Raw genomic sequence first — 23,930 nt, 5'->3', positions numbered from 1 at the left:
TATATAATTATTTCTATTAAAAACAGTTTTCGATGGGTTCCCATGATCACAAGGCATGAAACCAAAAAAGTGTTTCCCATGAAGTATAAAATCCTTTGGTCTGCTGTACTGCAGTTTAAAAATCAGTTATGTGAGAAAATAACAGGTTAATTCAATAACAAACTTAAAAACGTGATTTTCATCGCAATTTGACTAGATTTAAACAGACCATTGCATTACACTTTGATATATTCACTTTCACAAATATTGAACAAGCACATAAATAAATTCCTATAAACATCATGTAGCAAATACTAACTTGTTCCACAGTCAATAAAAGACATTTTCAGTACCACTGTGAGGATTTGTATACAATAACTATAACATATTCAACAGTAATTTGTTTATATGTTCTATTTCACGAATGGTACTTTTCTGCTGTTGTCTTTTTTTTTTAAATTAAATTATTTTGTCTAAAATTACGAATAATATTTATAAACATACTGACATGTAAACAGCATTGTTTAATATGGAAATCCTATTTTGACATGGGTGAAGGCAAGTAGATGTTTTTTTAATATGGTGAAGCACAGTAATAATATAGCTATTTTTTTAATTTCAGAGATCGGACCTGGGACAGACATGCTCGAAACTCTAGTAGTATATGAGCATGTAAATAAATATTGGTAATGGTAATGGTCAGTATTCAAATAATATCACTTTGCATCTGCCTACAAGCACAATAAAACTGGATGCACGATGCTTCCATTTCTGAATGCTGAAACATTTTCACTGTCAAAATGCTTTTGAAAATTGCTCTAATTGCATCTGTGTCTCAAGACAACATTGGAATTTAAAACATGGTATCACAGGGCACAATATTTCACGCGAACCGCAGTTCTGTTCGCGTGTCGGTTATGCAAAATTAAATTTACGCGAACCGCAAATCGGTTACGTCGTGACCTGTAGACGTTCAAAAATTAAAACTCGCAAACTTCACAATTACAGGAAATTCCTCAGACCACAATTAATTTCGCTATATGTTTCTATATAGCCTTAGTGGCTATAACATTTTTATTAATATCAGCAGGCCCGTGGATTTTTGTATGTACCTTTGCCTGCCTGGGGGACACATACCCTGAAAAGGACAACCCGTGTTGTCCAGCTCTTTCTCCCAGCATATTGGTTTAAACAAACACACCCTCTAAACCAGGCCGGAGTACTCCCATTTTACACAAAAAGCACTACTTTTGCATGGGCCGGAATTACCACAAACAAGTCTTCAATGTCAACAAGTTACACATGTTTACAAACTACATGATCTCCCCTGTCACTTCAGTCAAATAGTTGCCACTTCATAGCTGTCTGCCATGAAATAATCACAGTCAAAAAGCAGACTACTTGCGTGGTCAAATTTCCGGGTTTGAAGATAACTGTAACCAAATGGGAAGATAACTGTAATCTGAGGCCACTTGCGACCGAAGGCTCAGTATAGAGTTGAGCCAAAAGTTTTAAAGAAATGTGCACGGACCGCTAAGGCGCCTAAATTATCTGCTGCTATTCTATCTCTAAAGGACATAATATTGGATTGCCTATAATTGAAGGTTGAAAATGGTTTTAAAGTAAACAAAAATGCAAATATGTCACAAAAGCTGAAAAATACTAACATCGCATAATGAGCTTTAAATAACAAACATTTGGAATGTCACTGTAATATAGAAGTACCAGCGATAAAGTGAATATAGCATCACCACCGCAAAATATCAATGTCAAATTGTGGTCTTTCTTTTTATGTTGTTATAAAATTTATTTTTATTAATCTAATCATGCACCAATGAGCTGTTTTATAGTTCAGAGGAACTGGACATTTGTTGTTTGGGTTTTTGGTGGGTTTTTTTTATTTTTAATCTGCTGTATACTAAATTTTACATATTATCAGTGAGAAATGGTAGCCTTTATTTGTTATTTATATTTAAAAACAAATTATTAGTCTAATCATGCACCAGTGAGTGACTGAGTGTTTTGCATTATACTTCAGAGGAACCAGGGAATGGACATTTTCCCTCCAAATGTATCTATATTGTTTCAGTACTGGGCTAATAGTGTTAACTTCAGCAAGCTGCACAGAGGTTCTAGAATACGGTGGCTCGATGCCGAGGACAGTGGTTTTTAGATTTGGGCAACTAAAAATTACTTTTTGCGATCCCGATGGCAAGCGGTGAATAATAATAATAATAATAATAATAACAAATCTACAACGCTACGATTGTACGAAAACAAAAGAAACATCTACAAGTCATTTCTTTTGATTTGCAAGCATTAAAGAAACTTTTATAAAACGTATTCTTTTGTATTTTGTTTTAACTTTATGTTTGAGCTAAAAATTATGTATTTAAAATATAATTTCAACGTAACTTTGAGGTAACCGATCAGGTAATCCACAGGTTACTCAAATATAATTCATGTAACCGAACAATTGGTTACCTAGGTAAAAACCACGTGAACCGACTTCCGGTTACCTCAGATTTCGAAATATTGTCCCCTGTATCAGTTATGAAATATGGATCTAAAGTCAAATTACAGTAAGATTTATATATTTATTTATCACGGAGCCCAAAACAATGGTGAGGAAATTGTGCACTGTTGACCATAGTTCATAATTTAATAATTATAAACTTCCCCCCATTATACGATCTACTCTATTCTGATTGGATGATGTCACTCAAAAACTGAATGTTAATCTTCGATAAACCTCAGAAAATGATGTTACATCAAATGGAACATCATTATGTAAAACAGGTCATGGAACATATTTAGTTAACAACACAAATAAATCAGCTTCTAATGTCCTTTCCATGACCTGTTTTACACAATGACATCCCATTTTACCTAATGGCATAATTTTCTGAGGTTTATTGAAAGATAACATTCAGCTTTTTAGTGACATCGTCCAGTCAGAATAGAGTAAATTGTATAATGGTAGGAAATATGTAATTATATTTTTATATAGAGAGAAAGAGAAAAGATCAAATAATCGTGGAAAGGAATATTTGTTTAATGACACCTCAGCACATTTTAAACTACGACTATTTGGTGTCAAACATATCATTACTTCAACACTTGGAGAGAAAGGAAAGGAATGTCTGTTTAACGACACCTCAGCACATTTTAATCTACGGCTGTTTGGTGTCTAACAAATGGTAATTTTCAGTCTTGGTTGAGAGAAAAGGGAAGGAATATTTGTTTAACGACACATCAGCCCATTTTAAACCATGACTGTTTGGTGTCTAAAATATGGTTATTTTAATACTTGGCTCTAGATAGAGAGAGAAAGGAAAGGAACGTTTGTTTAACGACACCTCAGCACATTTTAAACTACGACTGTTTGGTGTCTAACACATGATTATTTCAATATTTGGTTGGAAGTGAGAGGAAAGGAAAGGAATATTTGTTTAAAGACACCTCAGCACATTTTAAACTACGGCTATTTTGGTGTCTAACACATTGTTATTTCAACACTTGGTCTAGATAGTGAAAGAAAGGAAAGGAATGTTTGTTTAACGACGCCTCAGCACATTTTAAACTATGGTTGTTTAGTGTCTAATGGTAATTTTGACTCTTGGTTGAGAGGAAAGGAAAGGAATATCTGTTTAATGACACCTCAGCAAATTTTAAACTATGGCTATTTGTTGTCAAACATATTGTTATTTCAATACTTGGTCTAGATAGTGAAAGAAAGGAAAAGAATGTTTGTTTAACGACACCTCAGCACAGGAAGGACAGGACATACCTTTCAAGTATCACTAGCTGGGAATGGATAATAAAAACTAGAAGAAAAGTCCACAGAGGTGATCAATCCTACCACCTATCACACTTCTGTCAAGTGCTCTACTACTGATATAATCAAGATTACCTGAAAAACCTATTATGCTACATGTATATAAATACTATGACTTCAAACATGTGACGATTGCCTGGCGATTATTCTCCGACCTGTAAGCCACCACACCAGCTATGCTGTGGCCGTGTTTGGTGGAAGTTACATGGTTGTATTTCACCTGACACACGTCCTGTGAGAGGACATCACTGAAGGCCACGAGTCCCCCGCCCAGTGCCAGCAACACGGCGTGAAGGGCGCAGCAGTCCCAGCTGAAGATGCTCGCCCTGCTGAGAACGTACGCGTCCACGAGACCGCGAGCAACACACAGTAGCTTGTAGCCGGCGCCCGCTGCATATTGCAGGCAGAAGTCCTTTGATAACTTGTGACGCACGTCTTCCGATTCGCTAGAGCTTACAATGACGGTCGGAATGCGCTTGGGAATAGTTTGATCATCGAACGAACTGAATCGGTTGTTGTGGCACACACCCCAGTTTATCTCAGTCTTCCACCTAGCACAAACATAAAAACAAACAAGCATTTTTAGAGTACCGCTAAAGCAATACACGTTCCCTACCTGACCCAACAATATTTCGTATCTCCTAAATTCAAGGGCCAAACATCCGAGAAAAGCGGGTAAATCACCATGAAAGTTAAACTTGATAAGTAACAGTACATGATAAAGCTATATACAAAATTTCACTTAAATATTTTCAGATATTGCAAAACAAAAGTCTGGAATTCTTTTTTCATATCTCCTAAGTTCAAGGGCCATAACTAAGTCAAAAATGGGTAAATTGCCATGGAAGTTAAACTTCATCTGTAACAATACATGATAAAGCTATATACAAAATTTCAGTTCAATATCTCAAGGCCTTGTGCGGAAAACCAATTTTCACATTGCTGAAGTTCAAGGGCCATAACTCTGTCAAAAATGGGTAAATCACCATGAAAGTCAAAATTGATCTGTAGCAGTATACGATAAAGCTATACACAAAATTTCAACTCAATATCTCAAAGCCTTCTGTAGAAAATATCTGGAAACATATGTGGGACAGACAGACTACATATCCCCTACCAGGCCCAAATTGTTTTTGGATCTTCTACATAACTCCGTGAAAAATGGGTAAATTGGTATGAAAGTTAAACTTGATCTGTAACAGTACACGATAAAGCTATAGACAAAATTTTCATCTCAAAATCTTCAAGTATTACCAAAATAAAGTCTGCAAAACAAAGGTCATAACATGATAAATCTATACACAAAATTTCAGCTCAATATCTTAAGATATTGTGAAAAGAACATCCGGAAAGCTATATGTGTGACAAGCGGTCGGACAGACACAAGGACGGAGATAAAATCTATAATCCCCTAACTGATTTTTGTCACTACAAAGTAAAACAATATAACAATGTGTAGATATGTATACATGTTATACATTAAAGGGACACGCCCTAGTTGTTAACCATTACGCCGTTGTTTTTCACTATTAAACCCATTTTCTCACAAATAAAATTGCACTTTACTTACATTTTATTATTTAGAATATACATTTCCATTCACCTGAAGTGTTTTTTGGTAACCCTGGTGTTTGTAATACCACAAAATGCATTTTTCGTATTTCTTAAAAACGCATCTGAGAAAAAAACTTTGAGCAGACAAGGTCTAATCTATTTTTAGAGGAGATCTTCCCGTTTCAACACAGACGTTGGTATACCACGTGACCGTTATCATTTTTGTTCGGTTTGTTTTCTCGTGCACGGTTCGCGCAATCAACATCCGATTTGTTGTCGTTTGCTTGTCGTTCATTTGTGAGGTTTTTCTTCACAGTTCGTGAACATTTTCATTAACAATTAAGTTCAGACAAGCTATATTTTTACCTTTATTTAAATAGAGTAGGACAAAAAAAAACCTTACATTTTCGTCCTGGGGAGGGGAAGTGCCTCCCCACCTCTGGTACCTACAGACTGTACTACCACTACCACTACCACGACCACTACCACTACCAACAATAATAAATGGTGCATCTAATTGCTAATAACAATAGGTTAGCCACTAGTACCCGGTGCCAAATAGCAAATGTAGGCTAATTGCGGTTTATATATAAAATTTATTATTTCAAACACTGTAGTATAGTCAACATGGTCAGTGACGGACTATCATTGTCATCTTATTCCGATTCAAGTATCATGATTGCTGCAGCAGCCACTTCCTCAACAGAAGCACCCATGTTGGTAAAGTAACTTTTTATTCCAAACTCATTCCTTTCGCTGTCCAGGACAGAACAGTTGGAACATGCCCAGGACAGGTGAAAGGAACGCATCCCAAGTCTGTGTGCACTCTGGGAAATTTGTCGTGACAAAGGCATTTCTGTGCTTCGAGCGACATCTACCGGTGACATCAGAATACTAATTTTCAAAATTATTTCAAGTAATTGGGTCACGGGGATTCTCATGGTATTTATCGATATAAAACCTGCTTTTTCACTCTATTTTATAAAAACGTGATCTAAGTGTGTTACAGTTTTGTAGATTAACCAAAATTAGTATTAATTTTCGCGGGCTGAAACTAGGGCGTGGAACTTTAAGCGTTTTAAGATAATATTTATTTACCATCCTACTATTTATTACACATGTAAGGGGGATAAATCTGTTTGGGTGTTTTTCTTCTAACAGTAACTAAATAAGTTAACAGCAAGCCTGATAGTAAACAAACCTGTCATAAATAGAGGATAATAAATAATTTACCAGTTGTTAACAAATTTATGTCCCAAGTGAAATAATTTTCACTTGTCAAGCTTTAGCGAGTGACAAATTAAAATTATTTCACGAGGGACATAAATTTGATAATAACTGGTACCGAGTTTGTTATTCTATTTATTACCTCAGCTATTTTTTCTCTAAAAGCCTTTACTTTCGACGCACGTGCACGAAGGCCAACCCGTATAGAAATGATGTAAACCACTTTACGCACTGTTCTGAGTATTGCTATAACTTTGTAATTTAATCACGTTCATAGATAATTTTCAAAAACAAAAGTTCCCTTTAACCTGCTGCAAAATTTATAAGGAATTGCATTAAAATGACATTTTGTTATAAATATAACACCAAAAACAGAGCTGTAAACGCAAACTCTTTAAACTACATGACGTCATTTTGTGTGTTTGCCAAATTGTGATGACGTCATATTTAGTACTGACACGGTCATTTGTTTGTAAGCATCAAATTGTCCAATGGTGCATATAAAAGATCCCTTGCTACTAATGGAAAAAAATGTAGCAGGTTTCCTCTCTAAGACTATGTCAAACGAACAAAATGTTTGACATCCAATAGCCAATGATTAATAAATCAATGTGCTCTAGTAGTGTCGTTAAACAAAACAAACTTTTAACTCTAAGACTATATGTCAAAATTACCAAATGTTTAACATCCAATAGCTGATGATTAATAAATCAATGTGCTCTAGTGGTGTCATTAAACAAAACAAACATTCCAATGGGGAGGTGCAAGACCACATACACAGAGCTTCACCCACTTCACAGGTGCGATTATGATTATGGGGGATGATTACCTGGCATCAACTCGGGTCTCATATACAATGACAGTATCTGTTAATCGGTAATGATGGTTAGCACACGCTTAGCATAGTGTCTTAAATGTCTTCCAAGATAAGTTAAAAAAAATTAGTTTTCAATTCTCCATGGCACTTTTTGTCTTGGGGCTATATTGATTTTTTTTCTTTTCTTTCAAAGGCATGTTCTTTTTTGCCATGGACATTTTGTTAATTATAGGGGTTGTATGACATGATTTGGATTAAGAATGAGAGTCCAAAGGTAGGCTTTAAAAAGGTCTTACCTCTTAGACAGTTCATCGAAGTGGGCAAACGGCTGCACCACCACCCCCATTACAGGTAGGCCGGTTATTCTGTTATATGCACCAATGAGAATGGTCACACACTGCAATCCTTCATTCACAATACCAAACTCATTAGGGCATCCGACTTGTCCTTGAATGTACTGGGCTGTGGAATCTTGTAAAGAATATACTCAGACACATTAGATGACCATTGATTACATTCAAAACATATCTAGGTTACTTAGATTTTAATAGAATTAGGTTTACAGCTGTTGTAAAAAAAATTGTTTGTTCCTTTTTGAATTCCACCTCATATCTTCCCGATCTGGCAACTCCTATCTTTCAACTTCTTTTGCTGCCCACCTCCACATCCTTGTCTCTCCAAATGCGACAGGTGCTTGTCTTTTGCGACTATCTGTGCCACACACCTGCCATTCCCCACCAGTGTTTAACTTAGTCTGGCCACTTCTGGGAGTGTTCAGTAGTTACTTCTGGCATTAAGCGACACTTGTAACCACCTACTATGCACCTCTACTACCGGCAGTCGTTAGTTAGTGCCGTGGGTCTGACCAGCTTTATTAGCGGCAGAGGACGAGGATGCCAGATGGGTGCAGGGAAATACACAGATTGCACCCGTGGAGGAAGTTGAGACAGATAGGCGATGGTTGGAGGAAACTGACAGAAAGGGTCGAAACAGATTGAAATCATGGGAGAAATTGGAAAGTTTTTTTACATTAAGATAATTATACAAGTAATTAATAAATGTCTTGTATAGGTAGATCTTTGGTTTGTCAAATGCATTATATCTACATTTGAATTACGGCTTGTTTAATAAAGCTCAAGAATGAACAAAATGTCACAAATTAATGTTTATGTAGTAATGACAAAAACCTACAGTACAAGACATCTGAGAAAGATATTTTAATTAACATTACATGCATATATATTACATCAGTGGTAACATAAATACCTATTGGATCAATCCAAACACAAACATCTGAGATGGGAATTTCTCCAGTCACATGACGAAATGTGGACTTCATGGAAGCAGAAATGCTTGAATGGACGGCCTCCGCCAGTAGACCTGCTGCCACTGAGTTGCCATTTAGTACATCGCCTAAATCACAGAAACAGAGAGCAAATAAACAGACATTTGCTAACAGGTAGTTATCTGAAATACCCTCCCCCCAAAAAAAGAATGCATAAATGTTTAACAACACTTCAGCATAAATATATATTGGCAACTGGGCTTCAAATATATAAAACAAATTATAATTCAATTTCAATATTAAAGGGAGTCCTGAGTTTACAACCACTGTAAAATGCTTCCGACCAATAGAGCCTTTTCGATGATGTAACATACAAATTAAATACATTTTCTTATTTAGAATATTAATGTCTGTATTTACATGGTGTTTGTTGTTATCCTAATACTTGTAGTAGCCCAAACCGGATTTTACCTCCCAATAATTTTGTACATATGAAAATATATATCACAAATTAAAGTAAAAACTGAGTGCTACAAACTTTAGTATACAATCGCAAACGCATTCGATATACAGACACTGATATTCTAAACAAGAAAATGTATTTAGTATGAAATAGAAGTCGCCAACAAGGCTCTTGTTGTTGCAAACATCTTACAATGGCTTCAAACTCAGGACCTTTAATATTATGTCTAAATTATAGGTATGTAAATCATTGTAACAAATACAAAATAGTTTCTACTGTACATAATACCAAAAGCTGAACTGATCAAATTGCTTATTTCAGAACTCTTATATAGTAGTAATACCCGACATACTTACAAAGAAGTGTCTTAGTCTCCTCTACTGAATTTTTCAACTGCACCACCACTGTTTCACCAAGAGTGTTTGTGAAAATACTACTCTCTTCACCATGGATTCGGCTCTCAATTCCAGCAAACTTAAACAAATAGACAAGATTTTTTTCTCATTACTGATAATTTTTTCAAATAATACCAGGGCTTGAAACGGTATGTGGTCAGGTCGCCAAATTCGACCAATGTCCTGTTTGGGCAACTTAAGTATTAAAAAAATAATGGTGTTAGTCGCCCAAATAATATTATCTTCTTTAAGGCTATAACATATGAGCCACTATTAATATTTGTATTCCACATTAAAATCTTGCCCGTGGTTTGCTTACCATAATTTGCCAACATGCATTATTATTTTTGGGCCCACATATTGTTTGGTGAGTTTCGAACCCTGAATACTAAAGTGTCATTCCTCAAATATTTAAAAGCAAGGAACTTATAAATAAAAGTATGCTACCCGTAAATGTATCACTACAATCATCTACTAAAAAATATACATTGCACCAAATACACCATAGAGAGAATGCTTTCATAGAACACAGACATGATTGTGCATCCTATCAAAAACAAAACCTGATTTTACTCGAACATAGCGATGTTAATGCAGACTGAGAGATGGCGTTCCAGTTGGGTGTTTTTTTGGTGGGGTGGTATATTCCGGCGAATTTCGTTTTCTCTGGCACCATAAATTAAGGTGAAGTGCTCCGAATGACCACTCGTTAAAAATTATAACCAGTGGAAAACAAAAATTGGTAACGGAATATTTAAAAAGCAGAAATCTGTTTTATAACAGAAAACAATCATGTCTAAGAATGTTTGAAATAACTGTTCTGTATTTTCTCCCATCCCTAGCCATGCAAGACAAGACCCATTCCATGGCGTCAGCCCATGCAGAATAAATCTGTCTTGCATGGACTATGACGTCATATCAATGCGAGTTGGTTAGTTTTAGATCGATAGTTTCTTATCAAAACCTCCATTATAAAAGCTATCTTGTTAACCATGAAACAGACGCGGAAAAAATGATAGTGTAGTTTATTTATCTAAAAGAGATGTTGCCAAATGTTTTTTCTTTGATATAGATTTCGTTGTTATCTAATTATGTTATAGACTCCATCATATGCGGTCCTGTGGGATAGAACAAGTACATCCTAGGTGGTGGAAATTTCGACCATGTGCCTCGGCAAGCCTCGTCCCGGGTCAAAATTTCCACCACCTCTGGTATACTTTTTCTATCCCACATGACCACATATGATGGGAGTCTATAACATAATTAGATAACAACGAAATCTATATCAAAGAAAAAACATTTGGCAACATCTCTCTTAGATTTATTTCAAACATGAATAACAATTTTTGGACTGCCATGGCTATTTTGGACTGGGTTGATCACAAATAAAGACTGATTAAAACTGAAAGGAAAAGCCGTTCCAGGGGCTTTATTTGTAGAATGATATCATGTACATGCATGTTAACATACAGAACAATTAGACAGGGCTTCTAGATTATGGTAGCCCCACTCCCATGGCTAGTGATATTCAATGTTGGGCTAGTAAACAACTAATATTACCATGCTCAATGGTTAGTGAAAACAAAAGTTGTCAAATGCTGCACTTTAGTCTATTTTTTTAAAATATGAATAAACTGTAACTCACTTCCCCCCCCACCCCCCAATCTTAGTGTTTTTAAGCTCCATCTCCCTCTTTAGGTGACATCCGATTATTACTATTAATTAGTAAAATTGTACTTACTTGAAGTAAAGTAGGGCTAGTGGATTTTTAATCGTGGCTAGTAAATTTCTTAAATTACTGATCCCATGTCTAGTGAATTTTATAAAAATTCTAGAAGCCCTGAATTAGAACAATAAATACCTCTTTGCTGAGATCATGTCGCACCATTTCCTGAATAATGACATCGGCTAGAGTCTTAAAATCATGCACAAATCTGGGATTCTTTTCCTTGCTACTTTTTTCTTGAACTAGCAATTCTAGGAGATCTGCATCGGACCGGATAATTGAAGCAACATGTGCACCTTTCTGAGCCACGCCAATAAGAGCAGACAGTAGTTCCGATAAAGGTATCATCTTCTTTCATCTGAAATTCAAAACAATTGTATGTGACACACCACCATCCCAAGTTGTTCCTACATGTGAGGTTTGATGGTCATGTATGCATCTGTATGCAAGATATGGTCCGGACAAGGATTTACTGTTATGTGCAGTACACTGTGAAAGGTAGGTCACAGTGACCTAGTAATAGTATGTGACACACCACCATCCCAAGTTGTTCCTACATGTTAGGTCTGATGGTCCCGTATGCAAGATATGGTCTGGACAATGACTTACTGTCAGGTGCAGTAGACTGTGAAAAGTAGGTCACAGTGACCTAGTAATAGTACACGACACCGCCATCCCAGGTTGTTCCTACATGTGAGATTTGATGGTCCTGTATGCATCTGTATACATACAAGATATGGTCCATTAGTAGCAAGAGATCATGTATATGCACCATCCCACAGATGGGATAGAACATCCCATAGCCTTTGATATTCCAATCGTGGTGCACTGGCTGGAACGAGAAATAGTCCAGTGGGCTCACTGACGAGGATTGACCCTAGACCGACCATGCATCAGGTGAGTGCTTTACCTCTGAGCTAGATCCCACCCCAACAATGTTATCAAAGAGCTCCTTCTATAAACTGTTGATCAGCAATAATTCTACCCTACTACTCTCCAAAATATCACAAGAAACACTGGCTAATTTACAAACATTTTTGTACTGACTTAGATTTTATCGTGTAATCACACAGCAGATATTTTTCTAGATAACAGATTTGAAAGTTAACAATTTTCTGTAAAACAGTAACTTTTTGGGCCCTTGTTTTGGCTTTGCACACAATAAATATATTATAACATATCCAACCGTAATTTTTTGATATGATATATTTGACAAAAGGTACTTTTTAAATTTCTTTCATCTTTTAAAAGTTAAAATTAATATTTTGTCCAGAATTATAAAAAATTAAAAAATACCGAAATCATGGCACATTATTAATACGCAGTATATAAAACAAATACATAAATATTACAGTATTAAAAATGAAAAACAAAAATACCATCCCAGTTATTAATAAAGTGACTTTTTGTAAAACGCTTTGGGAAAAAACCCACTGCTCAGTCGATTTGACCCACATTAGACCTGTGACGTAGCATCAGGCATTCTGTTAGTAGGTCAACATGCCGACAGCAGAGAATGATTGTTCGAAAAGACATTTTGGTCTTAACACATTTATACATCTACTCTAATGGTACTTCAATTGGTGAGGATATGGTATATAAACACGTTAACCTAGTTACCTACCTACCTGTGAAAAGCAAGACACAAATTCAGTCCCGTCTTTTGAAAAGTGGGATATTAACATTTGACTGTAATAAAAAAATATGTGTTCAGATCAGAACACATTTAAAACAACAAGCAGAATAGCATTATTTTATTGATTAATATCACATAAAATAGGGATCTGAATTTATTGTCTTAGACAGATCGGTATGATGCAATGCAGGTATGAACACATGCAAATAATAATATGATTTATCTCGCTACCTACACCCGTTACTACAGGTGTTGTTGTTTGTTAAGCTTTCAAATAGCGCGATTATTTTGTAACACTTTCAGTGGCATCCTAATTATTGCCGTCATTGTTAAAAGGTGACCACTGGCAGACAGTAGGTATGATCGCATGCCGGTACAAGACAGTATAGGAGCAAGATTGCGCTAGACAGAGCTAATTACTACATGAAAGGTTCTTTTGTTCTTGAATTTGCATCCTAAGTCCGGAATAGAAGGCATCCGGTGTCGACAGATTTTTTGTTTCCTAATAAATTAACGGTAGCTGAACGGGACTTTAATTTTTTTTTGGTTTACACATAATGCTGGTTTGGACAGAGTCCACTCTGTGTGTATGTGTGTGTATATACGAACATTGTGTGTGTGTGTGTGTGTGTGTGTGTGTATATACACACACACAAAGTTTGTATATACACACACAAAGTTTGTATATACACACACGCATGCACGCACAAAATGTTTGTATTTAATGAAATACAAGCTCCATATTTTTTATTGTTCTTGGCTTGGAACCCTCCCCTTGGGATTGTGTGTGTGTGGGGGGGGGGGGGGGGAGAGGCACCCACACTACGTATATACATGTGTATATATGATTTTATAAAATTCAATAGTTTAAAAAAAAAAGTTTGATGGGGGTGGGGGTGGGTTCCCGTAGGCCCCCTCCATACGCAACTGCAGGGATGGCGCAGAGCCTAACACTTTTCAAAGAGGCACTTTTGTGGGTTATATTTGTTGTATCTGTAAAAATGTCTTCAATTGAATTTAAAAGAAGAGTCGTACCACTATATTTTACACTGCTGCCCCTGCTATGGTACCCTCCCCACCTCCTCCCCCCTCACCCTTTTGAGCTCTAGTTTAGGTCGTGCTCATCATGGTTTCTTGTTTGTTGTATCATGCGCAATCGTAGAACATGTGCCGGTGGGGATACAGGCTTGGAACAGATATGTTTAAAAATAAAATAATTAAAAAAACAGGCGTCATATTTATCGACCACCTTAAATAATTGTCGTAATCCCCAGGGATGAAGTGGTCACTGCAGATCTATCCCATCGTGATGGTCCTTTCCATTACACATGGGTTCTATTCAAGAACCACTTCCAGTTCCATGCAAACCCTGTGACTGTCGGGTTGTTTAAAGTTCGGAAAAACTGCTGCTTTGATACATCCAAACACTAAACAATGGTTCACCATATTTTACATTTGAAAACTATACAAAAGAATATTCCATCCATACAATTCAATTCAATATAATAAAATGTTCACGGTTTAAAAATACACGTGTTCCACCTTCCCAGTAAAATATTTCAAAGGCTGCGAATCACTCTTTCATGTTATGCCGGTTAGCGCGTCACAGGTTCACGTGACTTGGCTCTTCGAGTCGACAGGCGTTTTGGCAAGCGATGGGAAAAACGCGACTTTTTATTGCGAATATATTAAAAACGGGTAAATTGAAAATTGAAAATTTTATTGATACTTCATATATATTGTAAAAGGTATACGTAGATACCAAACAATAGCGAATTACGTTTTTGATAAATGTTGACCTTTAACGACCACTAGAGCACATTTATTTTTTAATCATTGGCTTATTGGATGTCACACATTTGGTAATTGCAACATATAATCTTAGAGAGGAAACCTGCACAATTTTTTCATTAGTAGCAAGGGATCTTTTATATGCACTATCCCACAGCCTTTGATATACCAGTTGTGGTGCACTGGCTGGAACGAAAAATAGCCTAATGGGCCCACCGATGGGGATCAATCCTAAACTGACCACACATCAAGCGAGCGATTTACCACTGGACTATGTCCCACCCCAGTTTTTATTTTAATGTGGCGAAGCATTGTAATAATATAGCTAATTTCGAATTTGAATGATGTCAGTATCCCAATGACATCACTTTGCATCTCCTTACATGACGTTTCCATTTTAAGAATGCTGGAAAACTTCCAATGCAAATTTGCTATTGAATTTTTTTTTCTTTGAACATTACTAAAGGAAAAGGAAATGTTTTAACGACGCACTCCTTTGAACATTACTAATACACCAGAATGTGTTTGAAGAAAATCTTGGATTAAAAAATTGTACCTTTTACGAAATATGGATTTCAAATGAAATTATGGCGAGATATATTATATTTATTGTGTATGAAGCCACAACAAGGGTGCAAAAAGTGACTGTAGTCTACCTTAAAACTCTGTGACATTAAAATTTAATCATTTTAGGAGAGAAAAAAATATTTTAAACACATTTGGTTGTCAACGATTGCCAAAGTATTACACACAGCTCTCTCTATCCCTCCCCTACAACATATCAATAAGGGGAGGCAGGGGACAATATTTTGAAATCTGAGGGAACCGGAAGTCGGTTCATGTGATTTTTACCTAGGTAACCAATTGTTCGGTTACGTGAATTATATTTGCGTAACCCGTGGGTTACCTGATCAGTTACCTCAAAATTATGTTGAAATTATATTTTAAATACATAGTTTTTAGCTCAAACATAAAGTTAAAACAAATACAAAAGAAAACATTTTACAAAAAAAATGTCTTTAATACTTGCTAAAGTTAACAATATTATAAAAGAACTGAATATCAGCCCCAGTAATGAAACAAAATACAGGGACGTAGCCAGAAATTTTCTTAGCATTACGCACGCCAAAGGCGTTCCCGAGTGGGGATATTCGGGGGCCTCCCCCTGCGAAAAGTTTGAAACAGGACGCCTGTAGATGCAATCTGAGCCTTTTCGGAGGCATTTTTTTCTCTTTTTTTGAGTCAATTTTAAGAGGATATTTTATAGAACAATTACAGACAGCCTCGACCTATTCCCCGGATATTTTTTTTGCATTACGCACATGCGTACTGTGCGTAATGGGCGCTACACCTTTGAAATATATACATAATCATTTGGAGGGATTCCTTTTTGCGTTTTGCGGTGGCTATGCTACTTTCACTTTATCGATGGTACTTCTATACTACAGTGACGTTCCAAATGTTTGTTTTTTTAAAGCTCATTATGCGATGTTAGTATTTTTCAATTTTTGTGACACTTTTGGTGTTTACGTTTTGTAAATTATAGGCAATCCAGTGTTATGTCTACATATATTCCTTTAGAGATAAAATAGCAGCAGATAATTTAGCCGTCCCCAGCGGTCTGAGCAGATTTTTTTTAAACTTTTGGCTCGACTCTATACTGAACATTTACTTTAGACTGGTTGCAAATTACAACTGTTGAAATATAACGTTGTTTACCGATTTGCTGCGCATCAAGTATCTAAAATTCAGCTTAAAACATTTGTAGAAATACTAGCAGTATGTCTGCGTGAATAAACGTCCTGTAATCGTGAAGTTTGCAAGTTTAATTTCTGAACGTTTACAGGTCATGATGTAACCAGATTGCGGTTCGCGTAAATTTAATTTTCTTAACTGACACGCGAACAGAACGGCAGTTCACGTGAAATATTGTGCCCTGGGAGGGCTAGAGGAGACTCAAGCTAAGCTATGTCCTAACCCCTAACTTAACAGACACCACCAATCAACTGGGGTACAACTGTCACCAACATTAATCTATTAATTTTGCATTTGTGTCTGAACAAAATATTGTAATTTAAATCTTGTAGCATTTATAAAATATAAATATAAAGTGAAATTATATCATATTATATCTTTATCATGCATGAAGCAAAAACAATCGACCAGCGATTGCTGTGTTACCGTTTTAACTGTCAAAATTAATTTTTAAAAATGGCCAACAAAAATTATTTATTTAATCATTAATGGTTACCTATTACAATTCCACTGCATTTTTCGTACAGGCTGGTATAAAATTTAAATACTAAAATAAAAGCACGTTTTACAAGTTTGTACAGATGTCAACATAAACATAAACGTCCAAATGAACTCGCACTTGTCAAAAAACCGCAGCTACCGCTTGTGTAAACCGTCATCACTTTTTGTGTTCACTGACGTCACACCCACAATCCTTTGCAACATTTTACTTGGGGTTTCGTTGGCAAAATTTACATTTGATAAGGAGAACAAATCAAACAAAATCCTTCATAAAATGAGAAAATCCATTCATTAAACATGAAAAATTAGTTCAATGATATTAAAGTCAAAGCTTTTACAGATATATTTTTCACACATCAGCAATATTTGGCTTATAAATCGTCTTGTTAATGAGACGTTTCCTAACAATGGGCTGAAACATTAACTCCATTACTTAGACTTTTCGTTTAATCATCAATTTGGTTGTTAGGCATCCATAAGTACTGTTTATGTTCAAGGAACCGGCTTTGCCTCGACAACCGTACTGGTTGACATGCCAAAACCCTCCAAACATCGTAAAAATCGAAGGAGCCCAGAATTGCATTACGACGAGTTCGACGCCCGGTCATACGTTCATCTCGTACCGCAAGACGAACAACAGGATGACCATGTATCTACCAGTTCCAGGAAAAAACATTCAAAGAAATCTCGTCATAAACGTTCAAGGGATTCTGATGGCAAAAAATCAAGTCTACCAACGCCATCTTTACCCACCCAGCCGAAGACGTCACTTGTTGCATATGACGACATAAGGTAAGAGATTTCACATGGATTTGGTATCTGCAGATAATTTTTTGGTATTGTTTACGTTTATCTTTCTGATGAGGTTTAGTACATAATTAATTTTTTTGCATGAATGGGCGGGCAACTGTGAACAAATCTGATGCTGATAGTGTATGTTTACATAAAACCAAAAATGGAAAGTGGGTGTGGGTGTGTGGGGATGTAATATAGTGATAGTGCTTCCTTAACCTGTGCTGGGTTATAAGGTTGATCGCCCACGAAAAAATACCCCACTCCCCAACCCTAACTAACCCTAATCCTAAATAAAAATAAAGGGGTGGGGAGACGGGCAGATATTATACCCTTAGTCAGACCAAGCTATGTAATTTTTTTCGCAATCACTGCCCACCAAAGGGTAGTCAACTATTCCTGCTCTAATACCACAACAATCCTATGTTTGACGTCAAATACCTTTACACCGATTATTTTCGAGTTCCTTGATTTAAAAAAATGCACATATTAATCACTAATACACACACTACAGAAAGAAACCTGACAGCACACACATCCTGCTATGCTTCGCCCAACTCTAACGCCAGTATTTCAAAACTCGCTGATATATATCGTGATGTAGCGTCACTTTGATTCTGCCTTACAGGGGCTGTCTCGTACGATTAATTAATATAGTATAATATTGATCTGTAACTGATATTTGTCAAACTTTAAAAGTAATAAAACCTATGTATTATTAAACCAAAATTTATTAACGTCAGTTTCGATTTGTTAGAAATTCTGTAAAATGCTATTCATTGTAACGAGAACACAATTTTCCAGCGACAGTGGCACAAGATCTCGCACCGCGGTGCATGTTTGTAATACATGGTACATGCTCTTGTGATGGGCAAAATGGGTTTAAATCAATCTAATGGTAGCTGCACAGATACCGTCACGTGAGACCGATGAGGCCCATAATCAGCCAACTTATTCCGATTGGCTTGGAATAGCAGTGAGATTTTCATGACGCCCATCTATAAAAAAAAATTTACATTTTTTTTTTTATCAGTGTCATTAAATTGCATTGGTATATAATATAATATTCTAAGAAACCACCATAAAAGTTCTATGATGTGATTCAAATACCGAATATCGTGATGTCAGCAATTTCAGCAAACTTAAAGCCGCACACCCTAGTTCCATCCAGCGAAAATAAATTATAATTTGGTTAATCTACAAACCTGTAACACACTTAGATCACGTTTTTATCAAATGGAGTGAAAAAGCAGGTTTTATATCGATAAATACCATGGGAATCCCCATGTCCCAATTGCTTGAAATAATTTTGAAAGTTTGTATTCTGATGTCACCGGTAGATGTCGCTCGAAGCACAACAACGCCTACGTCACGACAAATTTCACAGACTTGGGGTGCATTCTTTTCACCTCTCCTGGACATGTTCCAACTGTTCTGTCCTGGTTGTATCCCCTCTCCAGATATCGTAGGACTTTTGGTTTTAAGGGTTTGTAACGTTTTGTATTGAGATACTTACTTGTCTGAACTTTATTGTTATTGTTACTGAAAATCTTCATGAACTGTGAAGAAAAATCTCACAAATGAACAACAACAAATCGGATGTTGATTGCGCGAACCGTGTACGAGAAAACAAACCGAACCAAAATGATAAGTCACGTAGTATACCAACGTCTGTGACATTGAAATGGAAATATCCCGTCTAAAAATAGATTAGACCTTGTCTGCTCAACGTTTTTTTCTCAAACGTGCGTCCGTTTTTCAGAAATACGAAAAATGCATTTTGTGTTATTACAAACACCAGGATTACCAGGGCCCATATTTTCGTATCATCGTAAGCTATGACGTCACTATGGCATGCGCTGTAGTGACGTCACAACCTACGACGGTTTTACGATTTCGTAGCACTAAGATGGCTTCGAAAATAGAGGCCCTGGATTACCAAAAAACATTTCAGGTGAATGGAAATGTATATTCTAAATAATAAATGGTAAGTAAAGTGCAATTTTATTTGTGAAAAAATGGGTTTAATAGCGAAAAACAATGCCGTAATGGTTAACAACTAGCCGTAACTAGGGTGTGTCCCTTTAAGTAAATTGTAAATATGTCAGTAGCGTGCTGACATAGGTAGCATTTTATAGCTAAAGTAGACTGTGGTCGTGAAGGAAATAGCTGGACATGTTGAATGATAGAGAGAAAAAACTGGTTAGAACATCAAGCACATACGATCAGTCTAATTCAAATTAGCTCCACTATTACATGTGGATCTAACAGCAGCCCGTTGGAGCTCATGTCCAGTTGACCTTTCATTCGACCAATCAAAACCTTACTTGCAAAATCATGCCAGTGATTTGAAAAGAATTTGAAAACATTTGGGTTTATGCTGAGGGTATATAAAATGATTTGGGTGAATTAAAGTATGCCGGAAACTAATTTTAATGTATAATTTTATATAAAATTCGTTTCAAGACAAAGAAAAAAACTTGTGATGATACAGCCATGAAATACTAGTATACAATAGAGTTTATTACTGCACTTTCCCCCCTGTTTTTTTCAATGTTGAAATAGACCAACAAGTTCACCTATTGCATAAATAGTCTCGACCAATATTTTTAGAATTTGTATGCTCCAAAATAACGTTATAAAAGGCGAAGTGTAATTGGTCGATATTTAAATTGTTATTTATAGATGAAATGTCACCTGGACATGAGGTTCCACGCAATGCTGGCGAGACCAGTAGAGCTAATTTTAATCAGATTGACATACAATGTACATCTAGGTCGGGGATGTCCCATTTGCAAGCATTTTTCCGAAACATTGATGATATTAGCCAACAGACATTTGTTTGTATTTTCTGATGAGCGATTACAGCTTTTGCACGAACAGTCCATCGTTTGGATATTGGTTTTGCATTTATAACCGACAGACAATCAACAAAATCGTTTGTGCCAATTTTATGCCCAGCCTTTGTATCCTCTGGCAAAAACCCTGGTGATGGCTTGTACTAAGTTGTTGTTTAAACAGGGTTGTCACTGTCAGCAGCCAAATTGAGCAGTAGCTAATTTTTAAACCAAAATAGCTAACAAAATTTGCAAGTGGCTAACATTTTGGCAATGCCCATTTCTATCTACCTGTGGGAATTAATGGTTACATAATCTATCAGACACCAGCCCTCTAAAATAAGCAGTATTCAGCGTAATCTATTGGTATGATATTGCTCAAATGTTTTCTACTCTTTTTGTACTATGGTTGTCATTTTATATTTAAAAATGTCATCATCATACATCTGTCTAAACAGGATTTCTTTGTAAACTGGCACAGTTTTAAAGTCCCATCCAGCTACCATTACTTTATTATGAATAAAACTCTGCCTAAACTGGATGCGGTCTATTCTGGATTGCAGATTCAAATTCAAGAAGTAAAGAACGGTTTACAGGCATCGAAGTAAGCATTGTGTCTGCTAACCTATTTACAGGTTACCACAAAATATAGCCTGGTTCGTACGAGAAAACGAAATGTGGAAGTAAGTTCATCTCGTGAACACGGCTTAAATGCGGAATGACTATTACTACTTGCAATTGTACATCGATGCAATTCCTTACCAGAAAATGAAACGCGGAATTAAGTCCGGAATGCATTGCCTGGTTTACATTCGTAAACGAAACTGCCGTTTCGTTCTCGATTTTTCTTACCTGTGGTAACCTGAATGACTGTTCTCGACTTATTTTGATGCCTGGGTTTATGTTGTAATTGGCTCTGTCTGCACTCGATCTTACCTCTACAGTCGGCCTGCGGTCACTAGTGGTGAGAATTGATTGGATTTTTATGTTTGATGATTGGGTAGTTGAACCAACCAATCATCGGTTGTCAACATTTTAAACCTTTTTTTACTCAAGGTTAAAAATATGTAAGTTTGTTTGCTTATTGACACCACAGAAGGTAATTGTTACTCACGGTTTCTAATGGTTGCTTTTTACAAATTGTCACTTTTTCTTCTTCTGAAAATAAACTTTCTTTTCATGTTAAAGGAAGAACTTGTTTTCTTCTGGGAAATCAAAGATCTTTTTATCCATCTTGAGAGATCTTTGCTTGGAACTTTTGATGCACTCGAAAGTGTCTAGAACAACTAGTTATTATAAAATGAAGATTATTGGTGAAACGCACAGATCTTGCAAGTTGAAAATAGAATGCTCAATTAACCGACTCTTTCATGCAATAAATTTAAGATAAATTAACACAAAATTGATTCAACTATTTTTATTGTAGGGTATAAAGTATATTATGTATTTCTGTAGCATAAGGTATGTGTATGTTTTCGTTTATAATAGGTTACTAGAAATTGTAATCTATTAGTTGGAATTCATATTTTACCAACCAATCTTCGATTATGCCAATTAATCGAACCACCACTAGTGGTCACCTTTTAAACAATGACAGAAGTTCACTAGTACTGTATATTGCTGTGTATTAGCCGACTCCTTAGTTTGATCCTAAATATAAGTACGAAATCATTGACCTCGTGTATAAGCTACAAAATCATCGACCTCGTATATAAGCTGAAGTCATCTTTTGTCCAGTTTTGTATTGATTTCAGTAATACTGTCAACAAATAGACTTGTGCTTTTCTTTTTCATTATATGTTTTTTCCCTTTAATTATAACAGACATGGTAATCGTCGCAATGCTAATGTCTTCCATGCCGTGCAAAAATAATTGAGTATCAATAAATCATAACAGGAAAATAAACAATTCAAGCTGTAACAACATAACACTGCACATAAGTAATTACGTTATTCACTGGACAGCAAATAATACTCTTTAAGGCATGTTTAACCCCCCCCCCCCCCCCCCCAGACACAGAATCCATGGCTGTTGTTCACACTGATGCAATGGACGAAATTGTGTGATCTAATCAAATAAGAGCTTACAAAATGATATAGACAGACAGGCATCGAAATAAGCATTGTGTCTGGTAACCCATTTACAGGTTACCACAAAATATAACCTGGTAACCTATAGGTTTCCACAACTATATGAAAGTTAGAATTGAATTCCTTTTACTACTAGCAGTTGTTCTGAAATTGTAACGGTGCGCGCGAACATCGGTACGAGAAACGAAATCCGGAAGTAAATTTATCTAGTGGGCGCTGCTTAAATGCGGATTGCCAAAATGTGCTTTGCAATTGCACAAGTGCGCATGAACATCGGTGCAATTTTGTACGAGAAAACAAAACGTGGACATAAATTCATCCAGTGGACGCTGCTTAAATGCGGAGTGACTTGCGTGCGAACATCGATGCAATTCCTGACGAGATAATGAAACGCAGAAGTCCTGAATGCATTTGTTGAAATTTTTGTCGAGAATGAAACACCGTTCTCGACTTCTCTAAAATGTGGTAACCTCCCGGTAACCTGAACGGCCGTTCTCGACTTATTTCGATGCCTGGACAGAGGTGTCCATGAAAGACAGGTCCTGTCAAACAAAGATGGCAGATGGTTGGAAAGAATGTTCGCTTTTTACCATTGAAATGACAATAAAACAAGTAATTATTATTATTATTTATCAAACTATTAATGCAGTCCAGAACAAAAAACTAGGTAATATTGCATGATGGAGTGTTTTATTTATACTGTGCACAAATTATTGTTACACAACCTGTGAAAGGCTGTAAGGGTCTGATACAAATTTCTAAGTCGGGGTCAGTGATTTCGATTGGAATTTTATGAACCAATTTCTTGCCTCTGTCTATAAGCAGACTGTTCTTTTGGAAAGTATTTCTAGACATCAAAAGTCTACTAATATACGGTAATCAAGACACCAAAGTTTTATGAAATAATTGCGCCTCTTTAAAGGTTGATGGCAGGATTTAGCCATTTTGTAACATTTTGCAAAGAAATACATGTCTGATTATTCCCATTTGAGTGAGCCTTGGATAGTTTTTAAACCATATAAACATAATTTAAACATAATTAGAAACCTATTATTTTAATATAAAGTTGGGCGTCACTGGTATTGGTATCGCGTCGATACCGATTTACCGTACCTAGCAAATCTCAAAATACCAAAATTTCGGTACTGAATAATGTTATCCACCATTTAGTAAAGTACTAACAATAAATCTGATAATGCAAAATAGCTAAAAGGACGGAGATGAGGAGATGAGGACCTTTTGTG

The 23,930-nt window shown here is 36.2% G+C and overlaps 2 protein-coding genes across 2 annotated transcripts in view; one reads left to right on the top strand and one right to left on the bottom strand.

The window, feature by feature from the left end:
* Positions 1 to 3,632: 3,632 nt before the first annotated feature.
* On the bottom strand, positions 3,633 to 17,101 carry LOC121382210 (inositol polyphosphate 1-phosphatase-like). Its single transcript, XM_041511735.1, has 6 exons — positions 16,963 to 17,101; positions 11,420 to 11,642; positions 9,520 to 9,637; positions 8,682 to 8,828; positions 7,712 to 7,886; positions 3,633 to 4,368 (listed from the first exon to the last, which is right to left on the bottom strand). Exons 2-6 carry the CDS (start codon positions 11,630 to 11,632, stop codon positions 3,927 to 3,929), a joined length of 1,095 nt encoding a protein of 364 aa, XP_041367669.1. The 5' UTR covers positions 11,633 to 11,642; positions 16,963 to 17,101; the 3' UTR covers positions 3,633 to 3,926.
* Positions 17,102 to 17,176: 75 nt separating this feature from the next.
* Positions 17,177 to 23,930, top strand: part of LOC121382084 (cyclin-dependent kinase 12-like) — a 29,553-nt gene continuing 22,799 nt past the window's right edge. Inside the window, exon 1 of the mRNA XM_041511573.1 lies at positions 17,177 to 17,759. Coding sequence (XP_041367507.1) covers positions 17,500 to 17,759 — 260 coding nt within the window. The 5' untranslated portion in view covers positions 17,177 to 17,499. The remainder of the gene's footprint in view (positions 17,760 to 23,930) is intronic.

Source organism: Gigantopelta aegis, chromosome 9 (assembly GCF_016097555.1).
Source record: "Gigantopelta aegis isolate Gae_Host chromosome 9, Gae_host_genome, whole genome shotgun sequence".
NCBI lineage: Eukaryota > Metazoa > Mollusca > Gastropoda > Neomphalida > Peltospiridae > Gigantopelta > Gigantopelta aegis.
This window is presented reverse-complemented; position numbering and strand designations above follow the sequence as displayed.

Coding starts and splice junctions, on each gene's coding strand:
- LOC121382210 (XM_041511735.1), bottom strand. CDS start 11,632: ATGATACCTTTATCGGAACTACTGTCTGCTCTTATTGGCGTGGCTCAG. Junction 9,638..11,419: donor GACATGATCTCAGCAAAGAG/GTATTTATTGTT, acceptor TATTTGTTTAAG/TTTGCTGGAATTGAGAGCCG. Junction 8,829..9,519: donor GGAGACTAAGACACTTCTTT/GTAAGTATGTCG, acceptor TCTGTGATTTAG/GCGATGTACTAAATGGCAAC.